The following is a 23,780-nucleotide window of genomic DNA, read 5'->3' on the forward strand; positions in this document are numbered from 1 at the left end:
CAGGTAGGTTGATTCCTCCAGTTCCATTTTTCTTTCTCAAGATCGCTTTGGCTATTCGAGGTTTTTTGTATTTCCATACAAATTGTGAAATTATTTGTTCTAGCTCTGTGAAGAATACTGTTGGTAGCTTGATAGGGATTGCATTGAATCTATAAATTGCTTTGGGTAGTATACTCATTTTCACTATATTGATTCTTCCAATCCATGAACATGGTATATTTCTCCATCTATTAGTGTCCTCTTTGATTTCTTTCACCAGTGTTTTATAGTTTTCTATATATAGGTCTTTAGTTTCTTTAGGTAGATATATTCCTAAGTATTTTATTCTCTTCGTTGCAATGGTGAATGGAATTGTTTCCTTAATTTCTCTTTCTGTTTTCTCATTATTAGTGTATAGGAATGCAAGGGATTTCTGTGTGTTGATTTTATATCCTGCAACTTTACTATAATCATTGATTAGTTCTAGTAATTTTCTGGTGGAGTCTTTAGGGTTTTCTATGTAGAGGATCATGTCATCTGCAAATAGTGAGAGTTTTACTTCTTCTTTTCCAATTTGGATTCCTTTTATTTCTTTTTCTGCTCTGATTGCTGTAGCCAAAACTTCCAAAACTATGTTGAATAGTAATGGTGAAAGTGGGCACCCTTGTCTTGTTCCTGACTTTAGAGGAAATGCTTTCAATTTTTCACCATTGAGGATAATGTTTGCTGTGGGTTTGTCATATATAGCTTTTATTATGTTGAGGTATGTTCCTTCTATTCCTGCTTTCTGGAGAGTTTTTATCATAAATGGGTGTTGAATTTTGTCAAAGGCTTTCTCTGCATCTATTGAGATAATCATATGGTTTTTGTTTTTCAATTTGTTAATGTGGTGTATTACATTGATTGATTTGCGGATATTGAAGAATCCTTGCATCCCTGGGATAAAGCCCACTTGGTCATGGTGTATGATCTTTTTAATGTGTTGTTGGATTCTGATTGCTAGAATTTTGTTTAGGATTTTTGCATCTGTGTTCATCAGTGATATTGGCCTATAGTTTTCTTTTTTTGTGGCATCTTTGTCAGGTTTTGGTATTAGGGTGATGGTGGCCTCATAGAATGAGTTTGGAAGTTTACCTTCCTCTGCAATTTTCTGGAAGAGTTTGAGCAGGATAGGTGTGAGCTCTTCTCTAAATTTTTGGTAGAATTCAGCTGTGAAGCCGTCTGGACCTGGGCTTTTGTTTGCTGGAAGATTTTTGATTACAGTTTCAATTTCCATGCTTGTGATGGGTCTGTTAAGGTTTTCTATTTCTTCCTGGTCGAGTTTTGGAAAGTTGTACTTTTCTAAGAATTTGTCCATTTCTTCCTCGTTGTCCATTTTATTGGCATATAATTGTTGATAATAGTCTCTTATGATCCTTTGTATTTCTATATTGTCTGTTGTGATCTCTCCACTGTCATTTCTAATTTTATTGATTTGATTTTTCTCCCTTTGTTTCTTGATGAGTCTGGCTAATGGTTTGTCAATTTTATTTATCCTTTCAAAGAACCAGCATTTGGCTTTGTTGATTTTTGCTATGGTCTCTTTTGTTTCTTTTGCATTTATTTCTGCTCTAATTTTTAAGATTTCTTTCCTTCTACTAACCCTGGGGTTCTTCATTTCTTCCTTTTCTAGTTGTTTGAGGTGTAGAGTTAGGTTATTTATTTGACTTTTTTCTTGTTTCTTGAGGTGTGCCTGTATTGCTATGAACTTTCCCCTTAGGACTGCTTTTACTGTGTCCCACAGGTTTTGGGTTGTTGTGTTTTCATTTTCATTCGTTTCTATGCATATTTTGATTTCTTTTTTGATTTCTTCTGTGATTTGTTGGTTATTCAGCAGCGTGTTGTTCAGCCTCCATATGTTGGAATTTTTAATAGTTTTTCTCCTGTAATTGAGATCTAATCTTACTGCATTGTGGTCAGAAAAGATGCTTGGAATGATTTCTATTTTATTGAATTTACCAAGGCTAGCTTTATGGCCCAGGATGTGATCTATCCTGGAGAAGGTTCCATGTGCGCTTGAGAAAAAGGTGAAATTCATTGTTTTGGGATGAAATGTCCTATAGATATCAATTAGGTCTAACTGGTCTATTGTATCGTTTAAAGTTTGTGTTTCCTTATTAATTTTCTGTTTAGTTGATCTATCCATAGGTGTGAGTGGGGTATTAAAGTCTCCCACTATTATTGTGTTATTGTTAATTTCTCCTTTCATACTTGTTAGCATTTGTCTTACATACTGCGATGCTCCCGTGTTGGGTGCATATATATTTATAATTGTTATATCTTCTTCTTGGATTGATCCTTTGATCATTATGTAGTGACCTTCTTTGTCTCTTTTCACAGCCTTTGTTTTAAAGTCTATTTTATCTGATATGAGTATTGCTACTCCTGCTTTCTTTTGGTCCCTATTTGCATGGAAAATCTTTTTCCAGCCCTTCACTTTCAGTCTGTATGTGTCCCCTGTTTTGAGGTGGGTCTCCTGTAGACAACATATGTAGGGGTCTTGTTTTTGTATCCATTCAACCAGTCTTTGTCTTTTGGTTGGGGCATTCAACCCATTTACGTTTAAGGTAATTACTGATAAGTATGATCCCGTTGCCATTTACTTTATTGTTTGGGGTTCGAATTTATACACCATTTTTGTGTTTCCTGTCTAGAGAATATCCTTTAGTATTTGTTGTAGAGCTGGTTTAGTGGTGCAGAATTCTCTCAGCTTTTGCTTATCTGAGAAGCTTTTGATTTCTCCTTCATACTTGAATGAAATCCTTGCTGGGTACAATAATCTGGGCTGTAGGTTATTTTCTTTCATCATTTTAAGTATGTCTTGCCATTCCCTCCTGGCTTGAAGAGTTTCTATTGAAAGATCAGCTGTTATCCTTATGGGAATTCCCTTGTGTGTTATTTGTTGTTTTTCCCTTGCTGCTTTTAATATTTGTTCTTTGTGTTTGATCTTTGTTAATTTGAGTAATATGTGTCTTGGGGTGTTTCGCCTTGGGTTTATCCTGTTTGGGATTCTCTGGGTTTCTTGGACTTGGGTGATTATTTCCTTCCCCAGTTTAGGGAAGTTTTCAACTATTATCTCCTCAAGTATTTTCTCATGGTCTTTCTTTTTGTCTTCTTCTTCTGGAACCCCTATGATTCGAATGTTGTAGCGTTTAATATTGTCCTGGAGGTCTCTGAGATTGTCCTCATTTCTTTTAATTCGTTTTTCTTTTATTCTCTCTGATTCATTTATTTTTACCATTCTATCTTCTAATTCACTAATCCTATCTTCTGCCTCTGTTATTCTACTATTTGTTGCCTCCAGAGTGTTTTTAATTTCATTTATTGCATTATTCATTGTATATTGACTCTTTTTTATTTCTTCTAGGTCCTTGTTAAACCTTTCTTGCATCTTCTCAATCCTTGTCTCCAAGCTATTTATCTGTGATTCCATTTTAATTTCTAGATTTTGGATCAATTTCACTATCATTATTCGGAATTCTTTATCAGGTAGATTCCCTATCTCTTCCTCTTTTGTTTGGTTTGGTGGGCATTTATCCTGTTCCTTTATCTGCTGGCTATTCCTCTGTCTCTTCATCTTGTTTAAATTGCTGAGTATGGGGTGTCCTTTCTGTATTCTGGCAGTTTGTGGAGTTCTCTTTATTGTGGCTATTCCTCACTGTGTGTGGGTTTGTACAGGTGGCTTGTCAAGGTTTCCTGGTTAGGGAAGCTTGTGTCAGTGTTCTGATGGGTGGAACTGTATTTCTTCTCTTTGTTCAGTCGCGCTGTGGGGAGGGAGGGAGGGATGCTGCAAGCAAATAACACTGGCGTGCGCTCGCAGTGCCTCAGCCACACTGGGTCTGCCCCCGCTCACTGCGCGTGTAGCCTCCCTGCCCACACTGCTCGGGCTCTAGGTTGTTCCGCCGGGAACAATCCGAGGCTGGCCCTGGGTTGCATGTACCTCCCAGGTCCAAGCCGCTCAGGTTCAGGCACTCGGATAGTCCTCAGAGGCGCAGACTCAGTTGGGCCTGAGTATTGTGCTCTTCCCAGGTCCGAGCAGCTCAAGTGATGAGGTGTTTGGCGAGCGCCAATGCTGCGACTTATCGCCTCCCCGCCACTCGGTTATCTGGGCGCAAAACCGGCGCACCTTCTTAGGCAGATGTTAACCGTCCAGACCCCCAAGAAGTTTTAGTTAGCAAAGAAGCCTGCTTACAGTTTTATAGATAATGTCTCTCTGGGGCTGCGATTGCCCCCTTCCGGCTCTGGCTGCCTATCACCGGAGGGGGAAGGTCTGCCGCCGGCTATCTCTGTTCAATTCTTTGTTCCGTGCGCGGGCCTGGCGGTCTTAGGTTGGGGCTGGCTTTTCGCGTAGTAGATATCCCACAGTCTGGTTTGTTAACCCAAATTATTTCGCTCAGATAGTGCTCAGGGTATTCAGGCCAGATTCTTACTCTAAGCGATGCAGCCCGCGCTGCACCTCCCTGCCCAGCCCCCGCTTGTTAATGGCGCCTGCAGGCGTCTGCGCTGCTTCTCCACTGGGGGAGTTACCGTAGGACTCGCAATCTTCGAGTTTTAATTGTTTATTTATTTTTTCTTCCTGTTATGTTGCCCTCTGTGCTTCCAAAGCTCGGCACAGATTCGGCAGTGAGAAGGTTTCCTGGTGTTTGGAAACTTCTCTCTTTTTAAGACTCCCTTCCCGGGACGGAGCTCCGTCCCTCCCTCTTTTGTCTCTTTTTTTGTCTTTTATATTTTTTCCTACCTCCTTTCGAAGAGTTGGATTGCTTTTCTGGGTGCCTGATGTCCTCTGCCGGCATTCAGAAGTTCAATCTTGGGTTTTTTGATGTGAGAATTAACAGGATGGTTTTACAGTTTATATAAAAATGCAAAGTGCCAAAAATTTCTAAGATAATCTTGAAAAGCAGCAACATTAAAGGGCGTATAATACATATGAAGATTTCTTATAAAGCTACAATAATTAAAACAATATATTTATTAATATAAGTATTTAAATAGAACAGAGTAGAGAATTCAGAAACAGGACCATACAACTAGAGTAACCTGATTTACCACAATGCAATAAAGAAAGAATGATCCTTTCAATAAATTGATCTAGATGAGAAAAAAATAAGTTTTTACTTTCATTACTATAAATACACACAAAATATCCTGAGTTGCAGACCTAAATAAGAAAAGGTAACATGATAAATTTTCTAGTAGAAAAGAGAAAAATTTTGTGATCTTGTGTTAGGCAGTTTTTTAAACAAAACACCAAAAGAAAAGACTAGTAATTTGTACTTCAAGAAAGTGAGGAACATCTGTTCATCAAAAGATACCCTTAAAAGACTGAAAATACAAGCCACAGACTTGAAGAAAATGTTTGCAGTATACAAATTTGACAACCGACTTGTATTCAGAATATATAAAGGACTACTACAAATCTGGGGGCGGAGGGGAAGCAATCCAGTAATTTTTGGTGGACAAAAACACTTTATTGAAGAGGATATACAAATGGTAAGGCTTCCCTGGTGCCTCAGTTGGTTACAAATCTGCCTGCAATGCAGGAGACCTGGGTTCGATCCCTGGGTCAGGAAGATCCCCTGGAGAAGGAAGTGGCAACCCACTCTAGTATTCTTGCCTGGAGAATTCCATGGACAGAGAAGCCTGCATGGGGTCACAAAGAGTCGGACATGACTGAGTAACTAAACCACCACCATACAAATGGTAAATGAGCACATAAAAAATATTCAAAATCACTAGACACTAATAAAAGTCACAAAGAGATTTTATTGTACATCAGCAGAATATCTAAATTGTAAGACTGACAATAACAAGTGCTAACAAAGATGAGCGACTGGGACTTATAGATTGCTTTTATAATGCAAACTGAAATAAGCATTTTGGAAAACAAATTTGACAATATCCACTAAAGTTGAATATGCATTTATTATATAATCAAAAAAGATGCTTATGTTTTTCAAAAGACAAGTACATGAATATTCATATCCATTTTATTTATAATAGCCCCAAAACAGAAACAACCCAGATGGCCATCAATAGTATAATGGATAAATTGGAATATTATAGAGCAAAGATGGAGAAGGCAATGGCACCCCACTCCAGTACTCTTGCCTGGAAAATCTCATGGACGGAGGAGCCTGGTGCGCTGCAGTCCATGGGGTCGCTAAGAGTTGGACACGACTGAGCAACTTCACTTTCACTTTTCACTTTCATGCATTGGAGAAGGAAATGGCAACCCACTCCAGTGTTCTTGCCTGGAAAGTCCCAGGGACGGGGGAGCCTGGTGGGCTGCATAGTCCAGTCTATGGGGTCGCATAGAGTCAGACACGACTGAAGTGACTTAGCAGCAGCAGCATAGAGCAAAGTAAAAGACTACATGTAACAGTGACTCTCCAAGACTGTACACAGTTTTTAAGAACAGATAAACTAATAAACGGTGATAAAATCAGAATAATAATTACTTTGGTGTGGAATGTTTATTAACTGGGAAAGGCATAAAGAAACCTTCTGTAATGCTAAAAATGTACTGTCTTAATCTAGTTGGTAGTTTCATGTATATATATATATATATATTTGTAAAAACTCCTACAATCAACAGTTGTCAGACTCTTTTTTAATTCAACAGATAAATTTTTTCTAATAATTGGCAGATATTTTATCAACTTCTTTTTAAATGAATTTGAATCACTATATACTATCTTGCAAAAATCCTTTAAAAGTCACTTAGATAAATACCTAACTTTTGAATCCTTCATTATCACAATCTTGTAAACTCTAGTTTAAGAATAGACTGGATACCTTTGGCATGGAGACATTAATTCTACCACCTAAGGCAGAATATCCCATCTTCATGTGGCTATGAAGTTTAGATTTGATCTTTAAAACTCAATTTCAAATAAATAGGACCATTAAAACTCATATGAAGAGGATTTCCTAATTTAGTCTTTTCAAAAAAACTAACATGAATGATGCTAATGAGGAGAATTCTAAGACATTCTTCAGAGCAGAAAGTAAAAGTCCTAAATCATATGGGGTTTTGTAACTATCATCCTTCTCACAAAAACTCACCTTGAACCTGCATGCGAGTTCTCACTAGATTCAGTGGGTAGCTGACAAACTGACCACAGAAGTTAGAGAAGGCACAGCATCCCATCAAAATCACCAGTCCAGGGTCTTCTGCATGAGTGTTTAGCCAGTGAGTCTTCAAAAGCTGACAGAGAACAAAGTAACATAACAGCTGTTAAAGAAGAACCAAGATAATAAAATGTTAATGTATTTTCTCACCACAGACTCCTTGCTATCTTCTGTTACATTAGCAAAGTATATAAAATGCAGAATGCAGTAATCCAGTACAGAGTAGCAAAAGCCATAGGCTATATATTTTTGAACTGCTAACTTTTCACATAATTTAATGCAAATTAATAAAGCCCTCAATATTTCACTTTCCTGGTGGCTCAGCCGGTAAAAAATCCACCTGCAATGTGGAAGACCTGGGTTCAATTCCTGGGTTGGGAAGATCCCCTGGAGAAGGGAACAGCTACCCACTCCAGTATTCTGGCCTGGAGAACTCCATGGACTGCATAGTCCATGGGGTTACAAAGAGTCAGACCTGAAAGAGTGACTTTCACTTTCTTTTCAACATTTCAAGGACTCAAATTATCTAAATATTATCTCTTTTCCTAAGCACCATCCTAGGAATCAAAATTAGCCAGAGGTGTTCTCTATGCATAAAAACACCATGAGATTAGAGGACCTTATTGATGGAAACTGAATCTGGACTTTAGTTCCCTGGTTGCCTAATCTTTACGGAAGCTTATTATGTCAAGTTGCATTTCTTCTTACAGTAGTATTTTTGTTTCAGCACTCCTTTACACTCTAAAATATCCTTGAGGACTCCAAAAAGTTTTTTGTTTATGTAGGTTACATCTATCAATATTATCTATCACATGAGACATTAAAACAGAAAAATTTTAAACTGAAGAATATGTTCTTATTAACCAGCAGACGAATGTTATCATTAATCTGGGGGGAAAAAAACCTCTTTCATTGCAAGAGAATGAAAGTGACAAAGGTAAATAACATCTTCATATTATGAAAATAGTTCAGGCTTCAAGGACCCTTAGAAAGGGTCTCAGAAATCCACCTCTAGAGTGTCCAGATCATGCTTTAAATGACTGATTAAGTGGTTTTGAAATATCAAAATAATTATTTTAATCTAAAGATACCAGGCAATGCCACTGTTTACTTCTAATGGGCTGAATTGTGTCCCCCCACCACCAAAATTCTTATGTTGAAGCCCTAACCCTCAGGGCTTCAGAATGTCACTGTTCATGGATAAAGTCTCTGAAGAGGTAATTAAGTTAATTTCATTAGGCATTAAGAGTGGAGAGTTTGTATTCACACATGCTTGGTTGTCTGCCAGGATCCCCTCTCCATGGAATTTTCCAGGCAAGAATACTGGAGTGGGTTGCCATTTCTTCCTCCAGGGGATCTTCCCAACCCAGGGATCAAACCCAGGCCTATTTTGTCTTCTGCACTGGCAGGCAAATTCTTTACCACTGTGCCACCTGGGAAACCCTTATTCAGAGTGGACCCTATTCCAGTATGTCTGGTGTTCTCTTAAGTAGAAGTTTGGATACATATGTGCTGGCACACAAAGGAAACTATGTGAGGGCAGAGGGAGCTGGCCATCTGCAAGCCAAGGAGAGAGCTCTCAGAGAAACCTTGATCTTGGGCTTCTGGTCTCCGGAACTGTGAGAAAACAACTTCTCTTACACAAGCCACCTAGTCTGTGATATTTTGTTATGGCAACCCTAACAAACTAGTACACTACTTTTAAGGCCTTTCCTCATTTAATGATTCCCCAACTTGATTAATTATCAGATTTACTTAGAATTTTTAAATTTATTTTTTATCAAAGTATAGTTAATTTCACCTGCTAGCACTCATTTCATATACTAGCGAAGTAATGCTCAAAATCCTCCAAGCTAGGCTTCAACAGTACGTGAACCATGAACTTCCAGATGTTCAAGCTGGATTTAGAAAAGGCAGAGGAAACAGAGATCAAATTGTCAACATCCACTGGATCACAGAAAAAGCAAGATAATTCCAGAAAAACTTCCACTTCTGCTTCATTGACAACACTAAAGTCTTTGACTGTGTGGATCACAACAAACTGTGGAAAAATCTTAAAGAGATGGAATACCACACCACCTTACCTGCCTCCTGAGAAGTCAAGTCGCTCAGTCATGTCCGACTCCTTGTGACCCCATGGTCTGTAGCCTGCCACGCTCCTCTGTCCATGGGATTTTCTAGGCAAGAGTACTGGAGTGGGTTGCTATTTCCTTCTCCAGGGGATCTTCCCAACCCAGGGATCAAACCCAGGTCTCCCGCATTGCAGGCAGACACTACCGCATGGGCCATCAGGAAAGCCCCTGCCTCCTGAGAAACCTGTATGCAAGTCAAGAAGTAACAGTTAGAACCAGACATGGAACAACAGACTGGTTCCGAATTGGGAAAGGAATATATCAAGGCTGTATATTGTCACCCTGCTTATTGGACTTCTATGCAGAATACATCATGTGAAATGCCGGGCTGGACGAAACAAGCTGGAATCAAGATGGCTGGGAGAAATATCAATAACTTCAGATATGCAGATGACACCACTCTTATGGCAGAAAGTGAAGAGGAACTAAAGAGCCTCTTGATAAAGGTGAAAGAGAAGAGCGAAAAAGCCGGCTTAAAACTCAAAGATCAAAAAACTAAGATCATGGCATCTGGTCCCATCACTTCATGGCAAATAGATGGGGAAACAATGGAAACAGTGACAGACTCCATTTTCTTGGGCTCCAAAATCACTGCAGGTGGTGACTTCAGCCATGAAACTAAAAGACACTTGTTACTTGGAAGAAAAGCTATGACAAACCTAGACAGTGTATTAAAAAGCAGAGACATTACTTTGCCAACAAAGGTCTGTATAGTCAAAGCTATGGTTTTCCAATGGTCATGTATGGATATGAGAGTTGGACCATAAAGAAGGCTGAGCGCCGAAGAATTTATGCTTTTGAACTGTGGTGATGAAGACTCTTGAGAGTCCCTTTGACAGCAAGGAGATCAAAGCAATCAATCCTAAAGGAAATCAGTCCTGAATATTCATTGGAAGGACTGATGGTGAAGCTGAAGCTCCAATACTTTGGCCACCTGATTCGAAGAGCCAACTCATTGAAGGCAGGAGGAGAAGGGGACGATGGAGGATGAGATGGTCGGATGGCATCACCAACTCAATGGACATGAGTTTGAGCAAGCTCCAGGAGATGGTGAAGGACAGGGAAGCTTGGCATGCTGCAGTCCATGGGGTCTCAGAGGGTCAGACATGACTGAGCGACTGAACAACAATAGTTAATTTACGATGTTGTGTTAATTTCTTCTGTACAGCAAAGTGACTTAGTTATACACATATATACATTTTTTATATTCTTTTCCATTATAGTTTACCCAGGATATTTAATATAGTTTCCTGTACTATACAGTAGTACCTTGTTGTTTATACATCCTATATATAATAGTTTGCAACTATTAACCCCAAACTCCCGGTCCCACTCTCACCTATCATCCCTCCCCCTTAGCAACCACAAGTCTGTTCTCTATATCTGTGACTGTTTCTGTTTCATAGATAGGTTCATTTGTGCCATATCTTAGATTCCACATGAAAGTGATGGCATATGGTATTTGTCTTTCTCTTTCTAGCTTACTTCACTTAGTCTGATAATCTCTAGTTGCATCCATGTTGCTGCAAATGACTACAAATCATTCTTTTAATGGCTGAGTAGTATTCCACTGTATATATGTACTACATCTTCTTTATCCATTCATCTGTTGATAGTTGTTCAGGTTGGTTCCATGTTTTGGATATTGTAAATAGTGCTGCTATGGACACAGGTGTCGGTGGTTTAGTCGCTAAGTCGTGTCCGACTCTTGTGACCTCGTGGATTGTAGCCTGCTAGGCACCCCTGTCCATGGGATTCTCCAGGCAAGAATACTGGAGTGGGTTTCCATTTCCTTCTCCAGAGGAGCTTCCCCACCCAGGAATTAAACCTGGGTTTCCTGCATTGCAGGCAGATGCTTTACCGACTGAGCTATGAGGGAAGCCATGAACATAGGGGTGCATGTACATTTTTGAATTTTAATTTTCTCCAGATATATGCCCAGGAGTAGAAATGCGGGATCATTCTATTTTTAGTTTTCTGAGGAACCTCCATACTGTTCTCCAGAAAGTGGCTGCACCAACTTAATTCTCACCAACAGTGTAGGGGGGTTCCCTTTTCTCTACATCCTTTCTAGATTTATTATTTGTAGATTTTTTAATGATGGCCATTCTGACTGGTGTGAGGTGACACCTCATTGTAGTTTGATTTGCCTTTCTCTAATAGTGATAGAGCATTGTTTCATTGCCTATTGGCCATCTGTATGTCTTCTTTAGAGAAATGTCTATTTGGGTCTTCTGTGCATATTTCCCTTGATCATTTAGTCTCCCAACATATCATAGACCATTTTCTCAAGCTTTGTCCGTTATCCTAGATGGACTTCTTCTAACACTGTGTGTGTGCTTAGTCGCTCAGTCAATCCTAAAATTCATATGGAAATATGAGGGACTCAGGATAGCCCAAACAATTCTGAGAGAAAAAAGAAAAAGCTAGAGAAGTCACATTTTCTAATTTCAAACTTACTAGAGAACCACACCAATTAAGGCAGCTGTGGTTCTGGTGTAAGGACAGACATACTGATCAATGAAATAGAATTTGAGGGTTCAGCAGTAAACCTTTAACATGTATGGTTAACTTCAATAATATTGCCAAGCCCATCCAGTGGAGAAAATAGTCTTTTCAACAAATGTTATTGATACAACTGGATATCCACATGCAAAAGAATGGAGTTAAACCCCTGCCTAACACCATATTGAATTAATTCAAAATGCATAGTAGACCTAAAGTAAGAGTTAAAAACATAAAACCCTTAGAAGATATAAATCTTCTGTGTTCTTTCACTAGGCAGTGGTTTCTTATATATGACACCAAATGCAACAATAACAAAAGAAATAATAAATAAATTTGACTTCATCAAAATTTAAAACTTTTCTGTAAAAGATAATACATGGAATGGAAGAAAATAATTGCAGATCAAATATCTAAGGCACTTGTATCTATTATATGCAAAGAACTACAACTAAACAAGAAAAAAAACAAATTAATAATAGACAACAATACCACTTTCTATTCACAAAGATAACAAAATCAAGAAGACAGATAATAACAAGTGTTGGCAAGGATGTGGAGAACTCAGAACCCTCATTCACTGCTGGTGGAAATTAAATGGTATAGCCACTTTGGAAAACAGTTTGGCAGTTCTTCAAGAGGTTAAACATAGAGTTATCTAATGACACAGCAATTCTACTCCTAGATACATACCCAAGAGAATGAAAACATATGTCTACACAAAAACTTGTACTCAATTTCATAACACCATTACTCATAATAGTAAAAAAGTAGAAATAGCTAATTGTCCATTAACTGATGAATGAGGCAAACAACAGATAGTATACCCATATAGTGGAATAATATTCAGAAAAAAGGAGCAGTGGCTGCACTGGCGCAGGAGGGCCGAGAGGAGCTACTCCACGTTCAAGGTCAGGAGGGGTGGCAGTGAGGAGATACCTCTAGTCCAAGGTAAGAAGCAGAGGCTGCACTTTGCTGGAGAAGCCATGAAGAAATACCCCACATCCAAGGTAAGAGAAACCCAAGTAAGACGGTAGGTGTTGTGAGAGGGCATCAGAGGGCAGACACACTGAAATCATAATCACAGAAAACTAGTCAATCTGATCACACGGACCACAGCCTTCTCTAACTCAATGAAACTAAGCCATGCCGTGTGGGGCCACCCAAGACGGGCGGGTCATAGTGGAGAGGTCTAACAGAATGTGCTCCACTCGAGAAGGGAATGGCAAACCACTTCAGTATTCTTGCCTTGAGAACCCCATGAACAGTATGAAAAGGCAAAATGATAGGATACGGAAAGATGAACTCCCCAGGTCAGTAGGTGCCCAATATGCTACTGGAGATCAGTGGAGAAATAACTCCAGAGAGAATGAAGGGATGGAGCAAAAGCAAAAACAATACCCAGCTGTGGATGTGACTGGTGATAGAAGCAAGGTCCGATGCTGTAAAGAGCAATATTGCATAGGAACCTGGAATGTTAGGTCCATGAATCAAGGCAAATTGGAAGTAGTCAAACAGGAGATGGCAAGAGTGAACATCGACATTCTAGGAATCAGTGAACTAAAATGGACTGGAATGGGTGAATTTAACTCAGATGACCATTATATCTACTACTGTGGGCAGGAATCCCTTAGAAGAAATGGAGTAGCCTTCATGGTTAACAAAAGAGTCCAATATGCAGTACTTGGATGCAATCTCAAAAACGACAGAATGATCTCTGTTTGTTTCCAAGGCAAACCATTCAATATCACAGTAATCCAAGTCTATGCCCCAACTAGTAATGCTGAAGAAGCTGAAGTTGAATGGTTCTATGAAGACCTACAAGACCTTTTAGAACTAACACCCAAAAAAGATGAACTTTTCATTATAGGGGACTGGATGCAGAAGTAGGAAGTCAAGAAACACCTGGAGTAACAGGCAAATTGGCCCTGGAGTACGGAATGAAGCAGGGCAAAGGCTAATAGAGTTTTCCCAAGAGAATGCACTGGTCATAGCAAACACCCTCTTTCAACAACACAAGAGAAGACTCTACACATGGACATCACCAGATGGTCAACACCAAAATCAGATTGATTATATTCTTTGCAGCCAAAGATGGAGATGCTCTATACAGTCAGCAAAAACAAGACCGAGAGCTGACTGTGACTCAGATCATGAACTCCTTATTGCCAAATTCAGACTTAAAATTGAAGAAAGTGGGGAAAACCACTAGACCATTCAGGTATGACCTAAATCAAATCCCTTATGATTATACAGTGGAAGTGAGAAATAGATGTAAGGGACTAGATTTGATAGATAGAGTGCCTGATGAACTATGGATGGAGGTTCATGCATTGTACAGGAGACAGGGATCAAGACCATCCCCATGGAAAAGAAATGCAAAAAAAGCAAAATGGCTGTCTGAGGAGGCCTTACAAATAGCTGTGAAAAGAAGAGAAGCGAAAGGCAAAGGAGAAAAGGAAAGATATAAGCATCTGAATGCAGAGTTCCAAAGAATAGCAAGAAGAGATAAGAAAGCCTTCCTCAGCAATCAATGCAAAGAAATAGAGGAAAACAACAGAATAGGAAAGACTAGAGATCTCTTCCACCCGACTCCAGTACTCTTGCCTGGAAAATCCCATGGGCGGAGGAGCCTGGTGGGCTGCCGTCTATGGGGTCGCACAGAGTCAGACACGACTGAAGTGACTTAGCAGTAGTAGCAGAGATCTCTTCAAGAAAATTAGAGATACCAAGGGAAAATTTCATGCAAAGATGGGCTCGATAAAGGACAGAAATGGTATGGACCTAACAGAACCAGAAGATATTAATAAGAGGCGGCAAGAATACAGAGAAGAACTATACAAAAAAGATCTTCATGACCCAGATAATCATGATGGTGTGATCACTCACCTAGAGCCAGACATCCTGGGATGTGAAGTCAAGTGGGCCTTAGGAAGAATCACTACGAACAAAGCTAGTGGAGGTGATGGAATTCCAGTGGAGCTATTTCAAATCCTGAAAGATGATGCTGTGAAAGTGCTACACTCAATATGCCAGCAAATTTGGAAAACTCAGCTGTGGCCACAGGACTGGAAAAGGTCAGTTTTCATTCCAATCCCAAAGAAAGGCAATGCCAAAGAATGCTCAAACTACCCCACAATTGCACCCATCTCACGTGATAGCAAACTAACGCTCAAAATTCTCCAAGCCAGGCTTCAGCAATATGTGAACCGTGAACTTCCAGATGTTTCAAGCTGGTTTTAGAAAAGGCAGAGGAACCAGAGATCAAATTGTCAACATCCACTGGATCATGGAAAAAGCAACACAGTTCCAGAAAAATATCTATCTCTGCTTTATTGACTATGCCAAAGCCTTTGACTATGTGGATCACAATAAACTGTGGAAAATTCTGTAAGGGATGGGAATCCCAGACCACCTGACCTGCCTCTTGAGAAACCTATATGCAGGTCAGGAAGCAACAGTTAGAACTGGACATGGAACAACAGACTGGTTCCAAATAGGTAAAGGAGTACATCAAGGATGTATATTGACACCCTGCTTATTTAACTTACATGCAGAGTACATCATAAGAAACGCTGGGCTGGAAGAAGCACAGCTGGAATTAAGATTGCCGGGAGAAATATCAATCACCTCAGATATGCAGATGACACCACCCTTATGGCAGAAAATGAAGAGGAACTAAAAAGCCTCTTGATGAAACTGAAAGAGGAGAGTGAAAAAGTTGGCTTAAAGCTCAACATTCAGAAAACGAAGATTATGGCATCTGATCCCATCACTTCATGGCAAATAGATGGGGAAACAGTGGAAACAGTGTCAGACTTTATTTTGGGGGGCTCGAAAAACACTGCAGATGGTGATTGCAGCCATGAAATTAAAAGACGCTTACTCCTTGGAAGGAATGTTATGACCAAACTAGATAGCATGTTGGAAAGCAGAGACATTACTTTGCTAACAAAGGTCCGTCTAGTCAAGGCTACGGTTTTTCCAGTGGTCATGTATGGATGTGGGAGTTGGACTGTGAAGAAAGCTGAGCAACAAAGAATTGATGCTTTTGAACTGTGGTGTTGGAGAAGACTCTTGAGAGTCCCTTGGACTGCAAGGAGACCCAACCAGTCCATTCTAAAGGAGATCAGTCCTGGGTGTTCTTTGGAAGGAATGATGCTAAAGCTGAAACTCCAGTACTTTGGCCACCTCATGTGAATAGTTGACTCATTGGAAAAGACTCTGATGCTGGGAGGGATTGGGGGCAGGAGGAGAAGGGGACGACAGAGGATGAGATGGCTGGATTGGCATCACGGACTCAATGGATGTGAGTTTGAGTGAACTCTGGGAGTTGGTGATGGACAGAGAGGCCTGGCGTGCTGCAATTCATGGGGTCGCAAATAGTCGGACACGGCTGAGTGATTGAACTGAACAGAACTGATTCAGAAAAAAAGAATGAAATGCTGATAAATGCTATAATATGGATGAAACTTGAAACCATATTTCTGAGTGAAAAGAAGCCAGTCATAAAACATTACATGCTGTATAATTGCATTTATATGAAGTGTCCTAACTGGACAAATCTATAGACACAGAATACAGATTAGTGGTTTCCAGGGAGTGGAGGAGTTGGATGTGGGGAGTGATTCCTAATGAGTACAGGGTTTCTTTTAGGAGTGGTAAAAATGTTATTGAATTAAATAGTAGGGATGGTTGTACAACCTGTGACTATATTGAACTGTACACTTTAAAATGGTATATGAATTATATCTCAATAAAGTTTTTATGATAGAAAATCTTGTCAGCTATGGCATTCCTATGCCCAGAGCCTTCCAACAGTTTCCCATTTCACCTAGAGCAAAAATTAAAGTCCCTTCTACAATCTGCAAGGTCTTGAGAAATCTGCCCCGACCCAGCAGATCTCTGACTTCATCTCCTACTAATCTCTTCTGGCTTACTCTGCTCCAGCTGCACAGATATGCATCCACTCTAAATGTCCTCTTTGTACATGTATGTGTGGCTCAACCCCTTCACATCCTCTGGTCTTTACTCAGAAAGTATCTTTTCAGGAAGCCGTTCCAGTCACTGAACTATCTACTCTCCTTTCCTGCTTCATTTTTCTTCACAACCCTATTACTACCATATGCCATGCTTCAAAAGTTTATTGTCTGTCTCACAGTGAAAGAATGTTGAGCTCCCTACAGATAGGACTTTCTGTCTCTTCTGTTTGGTGTACCTAGAACAGAGCGTGGTACATGCAACTCAGTAATTATTTATTGAATGAATACATCCTCACTTTTAAGGTGAGAGGATTCAGGCACAGAGAGGTTAAGCAAATTATGAAGCCATAATTTGTACTCGAGCAGTCTGAGTCCACAATTCTAACTGCTATCCTCAGTTCAGTTCAGTTTAGTGGCTCAGTCGTGTCCGACTCTTTGCGACCCCATGAATTACAGCACACCAGGCCTCCCTGTCCATCACTAACTCCCAGAGTTCACTCAGACTCACGTCCATCGGGTCTGTGATGCCACCCAGCCATCTCATCCTCTGTCCTCCCCTTCTCCTCCTGCCCCCAATCCCTCCCAGCACCAGAGTCTTTTCCAGTGAGTCAACTCTTTGCATGAGGTGGCCAAAGTACTGGAGTTTCAGCTTTAGCATCATTCCTTCCAAAGAAATTCCAGGGCTGATCTTCAGAATGGACTGGTTGGATCTCCTTGCAGTCCAAGGGACTCTCAAGAGTCTTCTCCAACACCACAGTTCAAAAGCATCAATTCTTCAGTGCTCAGCCTTCTTCACAGTCCAACTCTCACATCCATATATGACTGCTATCCTAACCGATAAGAATTAATAAGTTTGGTGGGTTGGAAGGTACTCAGGATTACTAAAAAAGGAGGGAGTTGTACAGGGAATGTCCTGCTTGATGGTCTGTTAGGATCAGCCACAGAGAATGACCAAAGTGAAACTGGACACTACTAACAGAGAAAAAAAGGTCATTATTTTGCACTCCTACTTTCCTCCCCAGAAAAGAACTTCCATTCTTCTCTTCCTTTTTCTGAATCAAGTGACTATAATTGATTTGGAATAGATGATTACTATAACCAGAAATTATTCACGAGGAACCCCAAAACAGAAGTAACATGAGCCAAATCAGACTTCTGACACTAGGAAAAAATGGGGAGCAAAACAGCATCATTCAATCTCCCTGGTGGTCTGAAGATCAGGAGAGAGGTTTTAAAAACAGCTGCAAGTTACTGATAGACCAGCTATAGAAACCCAGCAACAGATGGAGTCACTAAGGTGGAGTGGGTTGTGTGCAGGGAAAGGAAAGGAAAGGTCAAGGTCAATATTTACAGAAAACAAGCTTATAGAAAACAATACTTATAGAAACAATCCTGAGAAAGAGAAGCCAGAAAAACAAACTGTAAAAAGAAAAATATGTTTTCTATTCACTCAGTTTTAAATGTATTTTTGATTTAAATTTTTTTCAATTGTATTATATTTTCAGATCTAATAAATCTGATGTAAGGCCATCATAGAAACAAACTCACCTCATAAACAGTGATATCTACACCTGCATATGGTATGACAGTCAGAAGACTAGGAATGTAGCCTTTGTAAAAGCCTGTAATCTTTTCAAGCTTCCAGATCTTCCTGGCACAGTCCAATAGCCCAGAGTACTGTCCAGTTTTACTTACAGCCAAATTAGTTTTTAAAACCTGAATGTAAAAGAATGTTATAGGGTCACTGATCAGTTACCCAACCCAGGGCAATCCTATAAAGTGTGAGCTACAGTTTAGAAATTAGAAATTTCTATTTTCTATATTAGAATTTAGAAAGAGAAAACAATCTTAGGTCAAACTGTATTTTCAATGACAGTATACCTGCTATCATTTTCCTACTTATTCTTGGAATATTTTACTTTTGCATACTACTATGTAACAGTCCATGGGGTCACAAAGAGTTGGACACAACTGAGCGACTGAGCACACACACATACACACACATGTTACAAATACAGTGCTTAAATACAAATACAGTGCTTTTACCAAATTCCTGAACTTAACTTTGCAGGAAGGTAAAGTATCTGAATCCAGCTGTTCTTCTTTCTGTCTAAATTACATACTAGTGAGCCACAGCTATTATTGCACCGTAAGTCAGATAAGGAACCCAAAATAGAATATAATTGGACCAACCGCTATGGAAAACAAGTTGGAGGTTCCTCAAAAAATTAAAAGAAGATCTACCCTGCTGCTGCTGCTAAGTCACTTCAGTCATGTCCGACTCTGTGCGACCCCATAGACGGCAGCCCACCAGGCTCCCCCGTCCCTGGGATTCTCCAGGCAAGAACACTGGAGTGGGTTGTCATTTCCTTCTCCAATGCATGAAAGGGAAAAGTGAAAGTGAAGTCGCTCAGTCATGTCCGACGCTCAGCGACCCTGTGGATTGCAGCCTTCCAGGCTCCTCCGTCCATGGGATTTTCCAGGCAAGAGTACTGGAGTGGGGTGCCATTGCCTTCTATGACCCAGCAATTCTTCTTCTGGTTATAATACACAAAAGAAATGAAAACAGGATTTCAAAGAGATACATGCACTACTATGTTTGTATGTTTAGCACTATTCTGTAGCACTATTCACAACAGCCAAGATACGGAAATAAGCTCATCAACAGATATATATATGCATGTATATCTTCTTTGTCCGTTCATATATATACATATATGTATATATTATAATAGAATGTTATTCACCTATGAAAAAGGAGGACATTCTGCCATGTGTAGTGTGCTAAGTGAAATAAATCAGACAGAGGAAGACAAGTACAGTACAGTATCACATATATGTTTAATCTAAAAAGCCAAACTTGCAAAAACAGAGTAAAATGGTGGTTACCAGGGCATAAGAGGTGGGGCAGGTAAGACAGATGCAATTTAAGGGTACAAACCTGCAACAAGTAATAATTAAGCTCTAGAGGAAATGGCAACCCACTCCAGTGTTCTTGCCTGGAGAATCCTAGGGATGGGGGAGCCTGGTGGGCTGTCGTCTACGGGGTCGCACAGAGTCGGACACGACTGAAGCAACTTAGCAGCAGCAGTAGCAGAGATCGAACACACAGTATAGTGAATACAGACAACAATCTTGTACTATAATCAACCATCTTGCTGAGAGACTCAGATCAGATCAGATCAGCCGCTCAGTCATGTCCGACTCTTTGCTGAGAGACTAGAACTTATTTATTCCAACCACTAAAAAGAAAGAATAACTATGAATATGATTGTAGTGCTAAATATTGCTATAATATATAAATGTATCAAATTAACTGTTGAACACCTTAAATTTACATAATACTATGTGTCAGATAGGTTCAGGAAAGAAACCTAAAAGAAAAATGAAGCTCCTACAACCTCCATCTCCAACATAAGTATCCTAATAAACTGATATTAGGATTTCACAAACATCAACACATGTATACATATACACACAGCTTGTGAATGGCAGTAGGTTTTTTAAACCGTATATATATATATATATATATATACACACACACACATATAAGAACACACACACAAATACCAACTCACTCAGTCGTGTCTGACTCTTTGCAACCCCATGGACTGTAGCCTACCAGGCTCGTCTGTCCATGGGATTTTCCAGGCAATAGTACTGGAGTGGATTGCCATTTCCTTCTCCAACACAAAGAAAGACCCAAAAAATAGAAAATAAAAGACTAAGGAACTTATCCAGGTGAAAGAATGTTAAAGAGACCTGACACATGATCTGAATTGGATCTGGAAAAAGAAATTACTATAAAGACAATTATTAGAACAATTAACAATTAATTACATTTCAATAAGGACTGTGGATTAGATAATAGTATTGTACTGCTGATAAATTTCCTGATTTTGACAATATATAAAAGAAAGTTCTTCATTCTAAGGAAATTCACACCGAAATTTTTAAAGGTAAAGGGACACAACGTTTCCAACTTTCTCTCTCTCTACACAAATACACACACACGCGCACACACACACACACACCTGTATGGAGAAAGGCAAAATGTTTATTGAAATTTGTGTAGAGTATCCAGAGTTTCCTTGGACTAATGGAAAACACAGAAAACTCTGCTGACATTGAAGTTTAGCATGAAATAAGCTGTTTCTTTACAAGTGGGAAAGAAACTTGGTGAGCCTTAATTGTTATACTATTTATTCATTTTTCATTGAGAAATGCTATGATAGAAATGTATTTGCAGGAATCTCCTTATCTCCTACTAGATCAGTTGCTTCTTTACTGTGCATATATAAAGCTACACAATCTGAAAGACATACTGCTTATCCTAGATTATATATAAATACTGCCAGATAAACACAGGTCAATTTATACTTTGAAGAGAAAATAATCTTAAAATTCAAAAACCACATGGAAAATCTGTATTGTTTTTAAAAATTGGATGTTTCATTCTTATAAAAAGAGTAAAGAAGTATCATTATGACAGAAAAATATATTCTGAATGTATTTAAATTTTATACATCTGCTCTGACTCATAGCTCTAAAATTAATCACCTTCATGATTAATCCAGGGTCTCTGGGTGTTCCTTGTATTCATTAACTTGGAATTTATAAAAAATAAATAATAGCAAAACAAATCAGAGACTTTAAAACAAAAATAATTTAAATCCTCAGAGGAATTCAAGATTATATTTCATCTAGGAGGACAGTTCAATATTTGCAAATCAATCAATGTCACACATTACATGAACACTGAAGGATAAAAATCATGTGATCATCTCAAGATGCAGAAAAAACTTCTGATAAAATTCAACATTCATTTATGATAAAACTCCCAAGAAAGTGGGCATAGAGGGAATATACCTCAATATAATAATGGCCATATAAGACAAACTTGTTGCCAACATCATACTCAATGGTGAAAAGCTAAGATCAGGAACAAGAAAAAGATGCTCACTAAACCACTTTTATTCAATATAGTATTGGAAGTCCTAGCCACAGTAGTCAGATAAGAAACAGAAAATGGATCTAAATTGGAAAGAAGTAAAACTGTCATTGTTTGCAGGTGAGATGATACTATATAGAAAATACTAAAAAGCTGACACCAAGGAAACTATTCAAACTCATAAAGGAATTCTAAAGTTACAGAATATAAAATTATCATCCAGGGCTTTCCTGGTGGCCCAATGGTTAAGAATCCACCTGCCAAAGCAATTTTTTAAATTGACATGTGGAAACATAATTGTTGGTATTTCTTTACATTGACAATAAACTAACAGAAAGAGAAAATTAGAAAACAACCCATTTACAATTGCATCAAAAATAATGAAATACCTAGGAATAAATCTAACCAAAAAGATAAAGGACTTATACCAGAAAACTGTAAGACACTGATGAAAGAAACTAAAGACAGCACAAACAAATGGGAAGATAACTATGCTCATGGATTAGAAGAATTAATATTATTAATATGACTATGTTACTCAAGGCAATCTACAGATTTCGTGTAGGCTCTATCAAAATACCAATTGCATTTTTCACAGAACTAGGACAAATACAATTTTTAAATTTGTATGGGAACACAAAATACCATAAATAGCCAAAACAATCTTGAGAAAGAAGAAGAAAGCTAGAGGTAACATACCCCTTGGTTTCAAACTATACTACAAAGCTACAGCAAACAAAACAGTATGGTGCTGGACCCAAAACAGACACATAAATCAATGGAAGAGCATAGAGAGTCAAGAAATAAACCCATATTTATATGGCTAATTATAAATATTGCCAGAGGAGGCAAGATGTTGGAGGTAGAATGGAGAAAAGACAGCCTTCTCAATAAATGGTGCTGGGAAGACTGGACAGTTATATGCAAAAGAGTCAACCCAGACTACTTTCTCACATCATTTACAAAAATAAACTCCAAATGGATTAAAGATTTAAATTTAAGACTTGAAACTATAAAACTCCTAGATGAAAATGTAAGCAGTGTACACTTTGACATCAGTCTTAGCAATATTTTTTGTATATGTCTCCTCAGGCAAAGGGAAACAAAAGCAAAAATAAACAGATGAAATTACATTAAATCAAAGGGCTTTTTCACAACAAAGGAAGCTATCAACAAAACAAAAAGGCAGCCTACTGAATGGGAGAAGATATCTGCAAATTATATATCTGATAAGGGGTTGATATCCAAAATATACAAAGAACTCACACAATTCAACATCAAACTCCCCACCAAAAAAATGGACAGAAGACCTGAGTAGACATTTTTCCAAAGAAGACATACAGATGACCAACAAACATGAAAGGATACTCAGTATCACAAATCATCAGAGAAATGAAAATCAAAACTATAATGAGATATCACCTCACACCTATCAGAATGGCTATCATCAAGAGACATCAAATAACAAGTGTTGGCAAGGATGTGAAGAAAGCGAACCCTTGAGCACTGTTGGTGGGAATATAAATTGGTGCAGCCACTATGGAAAACAGTATAGAAGTTCTTCAAAGAAACCTAAAGATAGAACTACCATACGATCCAGCAACACCACTTTTGGGTGTTTTTCTGAAGAGAGCAAAAACCCTAATTTGAAAAGATATATGCACCCGTATGTTCATTGCAGCATTATTTACAATAGCCAATATATGGAAGCAACCAAAGTGTCCATCAATAAATCAATGGATAAAGAAGACATATATATACACAGAAAGATCAAAAAGAAAAGCAAAATCCAAAATTATTTAATAGTAGAAGATTTCCCAGAGCCGGGAAAAAGATCATTAAAAAGATCTGAAATTAACTGATGAAAGAAAAGGGTCAGAATCTACACATTTTGTGATAAAATTTCAGGAAAATAAGAATTAAAAGAAACTCTTAAGAGTTTCCAGATTATTTAATAAGAATAATGTAAAGTGGTTGGATATAAGTTTAACTTAAAAATTCAGGAGTTTTCATATATACAAACAGTAAACATTAGCAAAATCTAATGAAATACATTAATAG

At 38.7% G+C, this 23,780-nt stretch overlaps 1 protein-coding gene across 1 annotated transcript in view; it reads right to left on the bottom strand.

Annotated features, from left to right (window-relative positions):
• Nucleotides 1–5,921: 5,921 nt before the first annotated feature.
• LOC147375953 (mitochondrial adenyl nucleotide antiporter SLC25A24-like) overlaps nt 5,922–23,780 on the bottom strand; it is a 34,120-nt gene continuing 16,261 nt past the window's right edge. The window contains exons 5-6 of the mRNA XM_086391518.1: nt 18,317–18,484; nt 5,922–7,225 (exon numbers count right to left, since the gene is read on the bottom strand). Of these exons, the coding sequence (XP_086247644.1) occupies nt 7,070–7,225; nt 18,317–18,484 (324 nt within the window). The 3' untranslated portion in view covers nt 5,922–7,069. The remainder of the gene's footprint in view (nt 7,226–18,316; nt 18,485–23,780) is intronic.

Source organism: Bos grunniens, chromosome 3, assembly GCF_055505025.1.
Source record: "Bos grunniens cultivar Pamir isolate PY7600 chromosome 3, Bosgru_T2T1.0, whole genome shotgun sequence".
Lineage (NCBI taxonomy): Eukaryota > Metazoa > Chordata > Mammalia > Artiodactyla > Bovidae > Bos > Bos grunniens.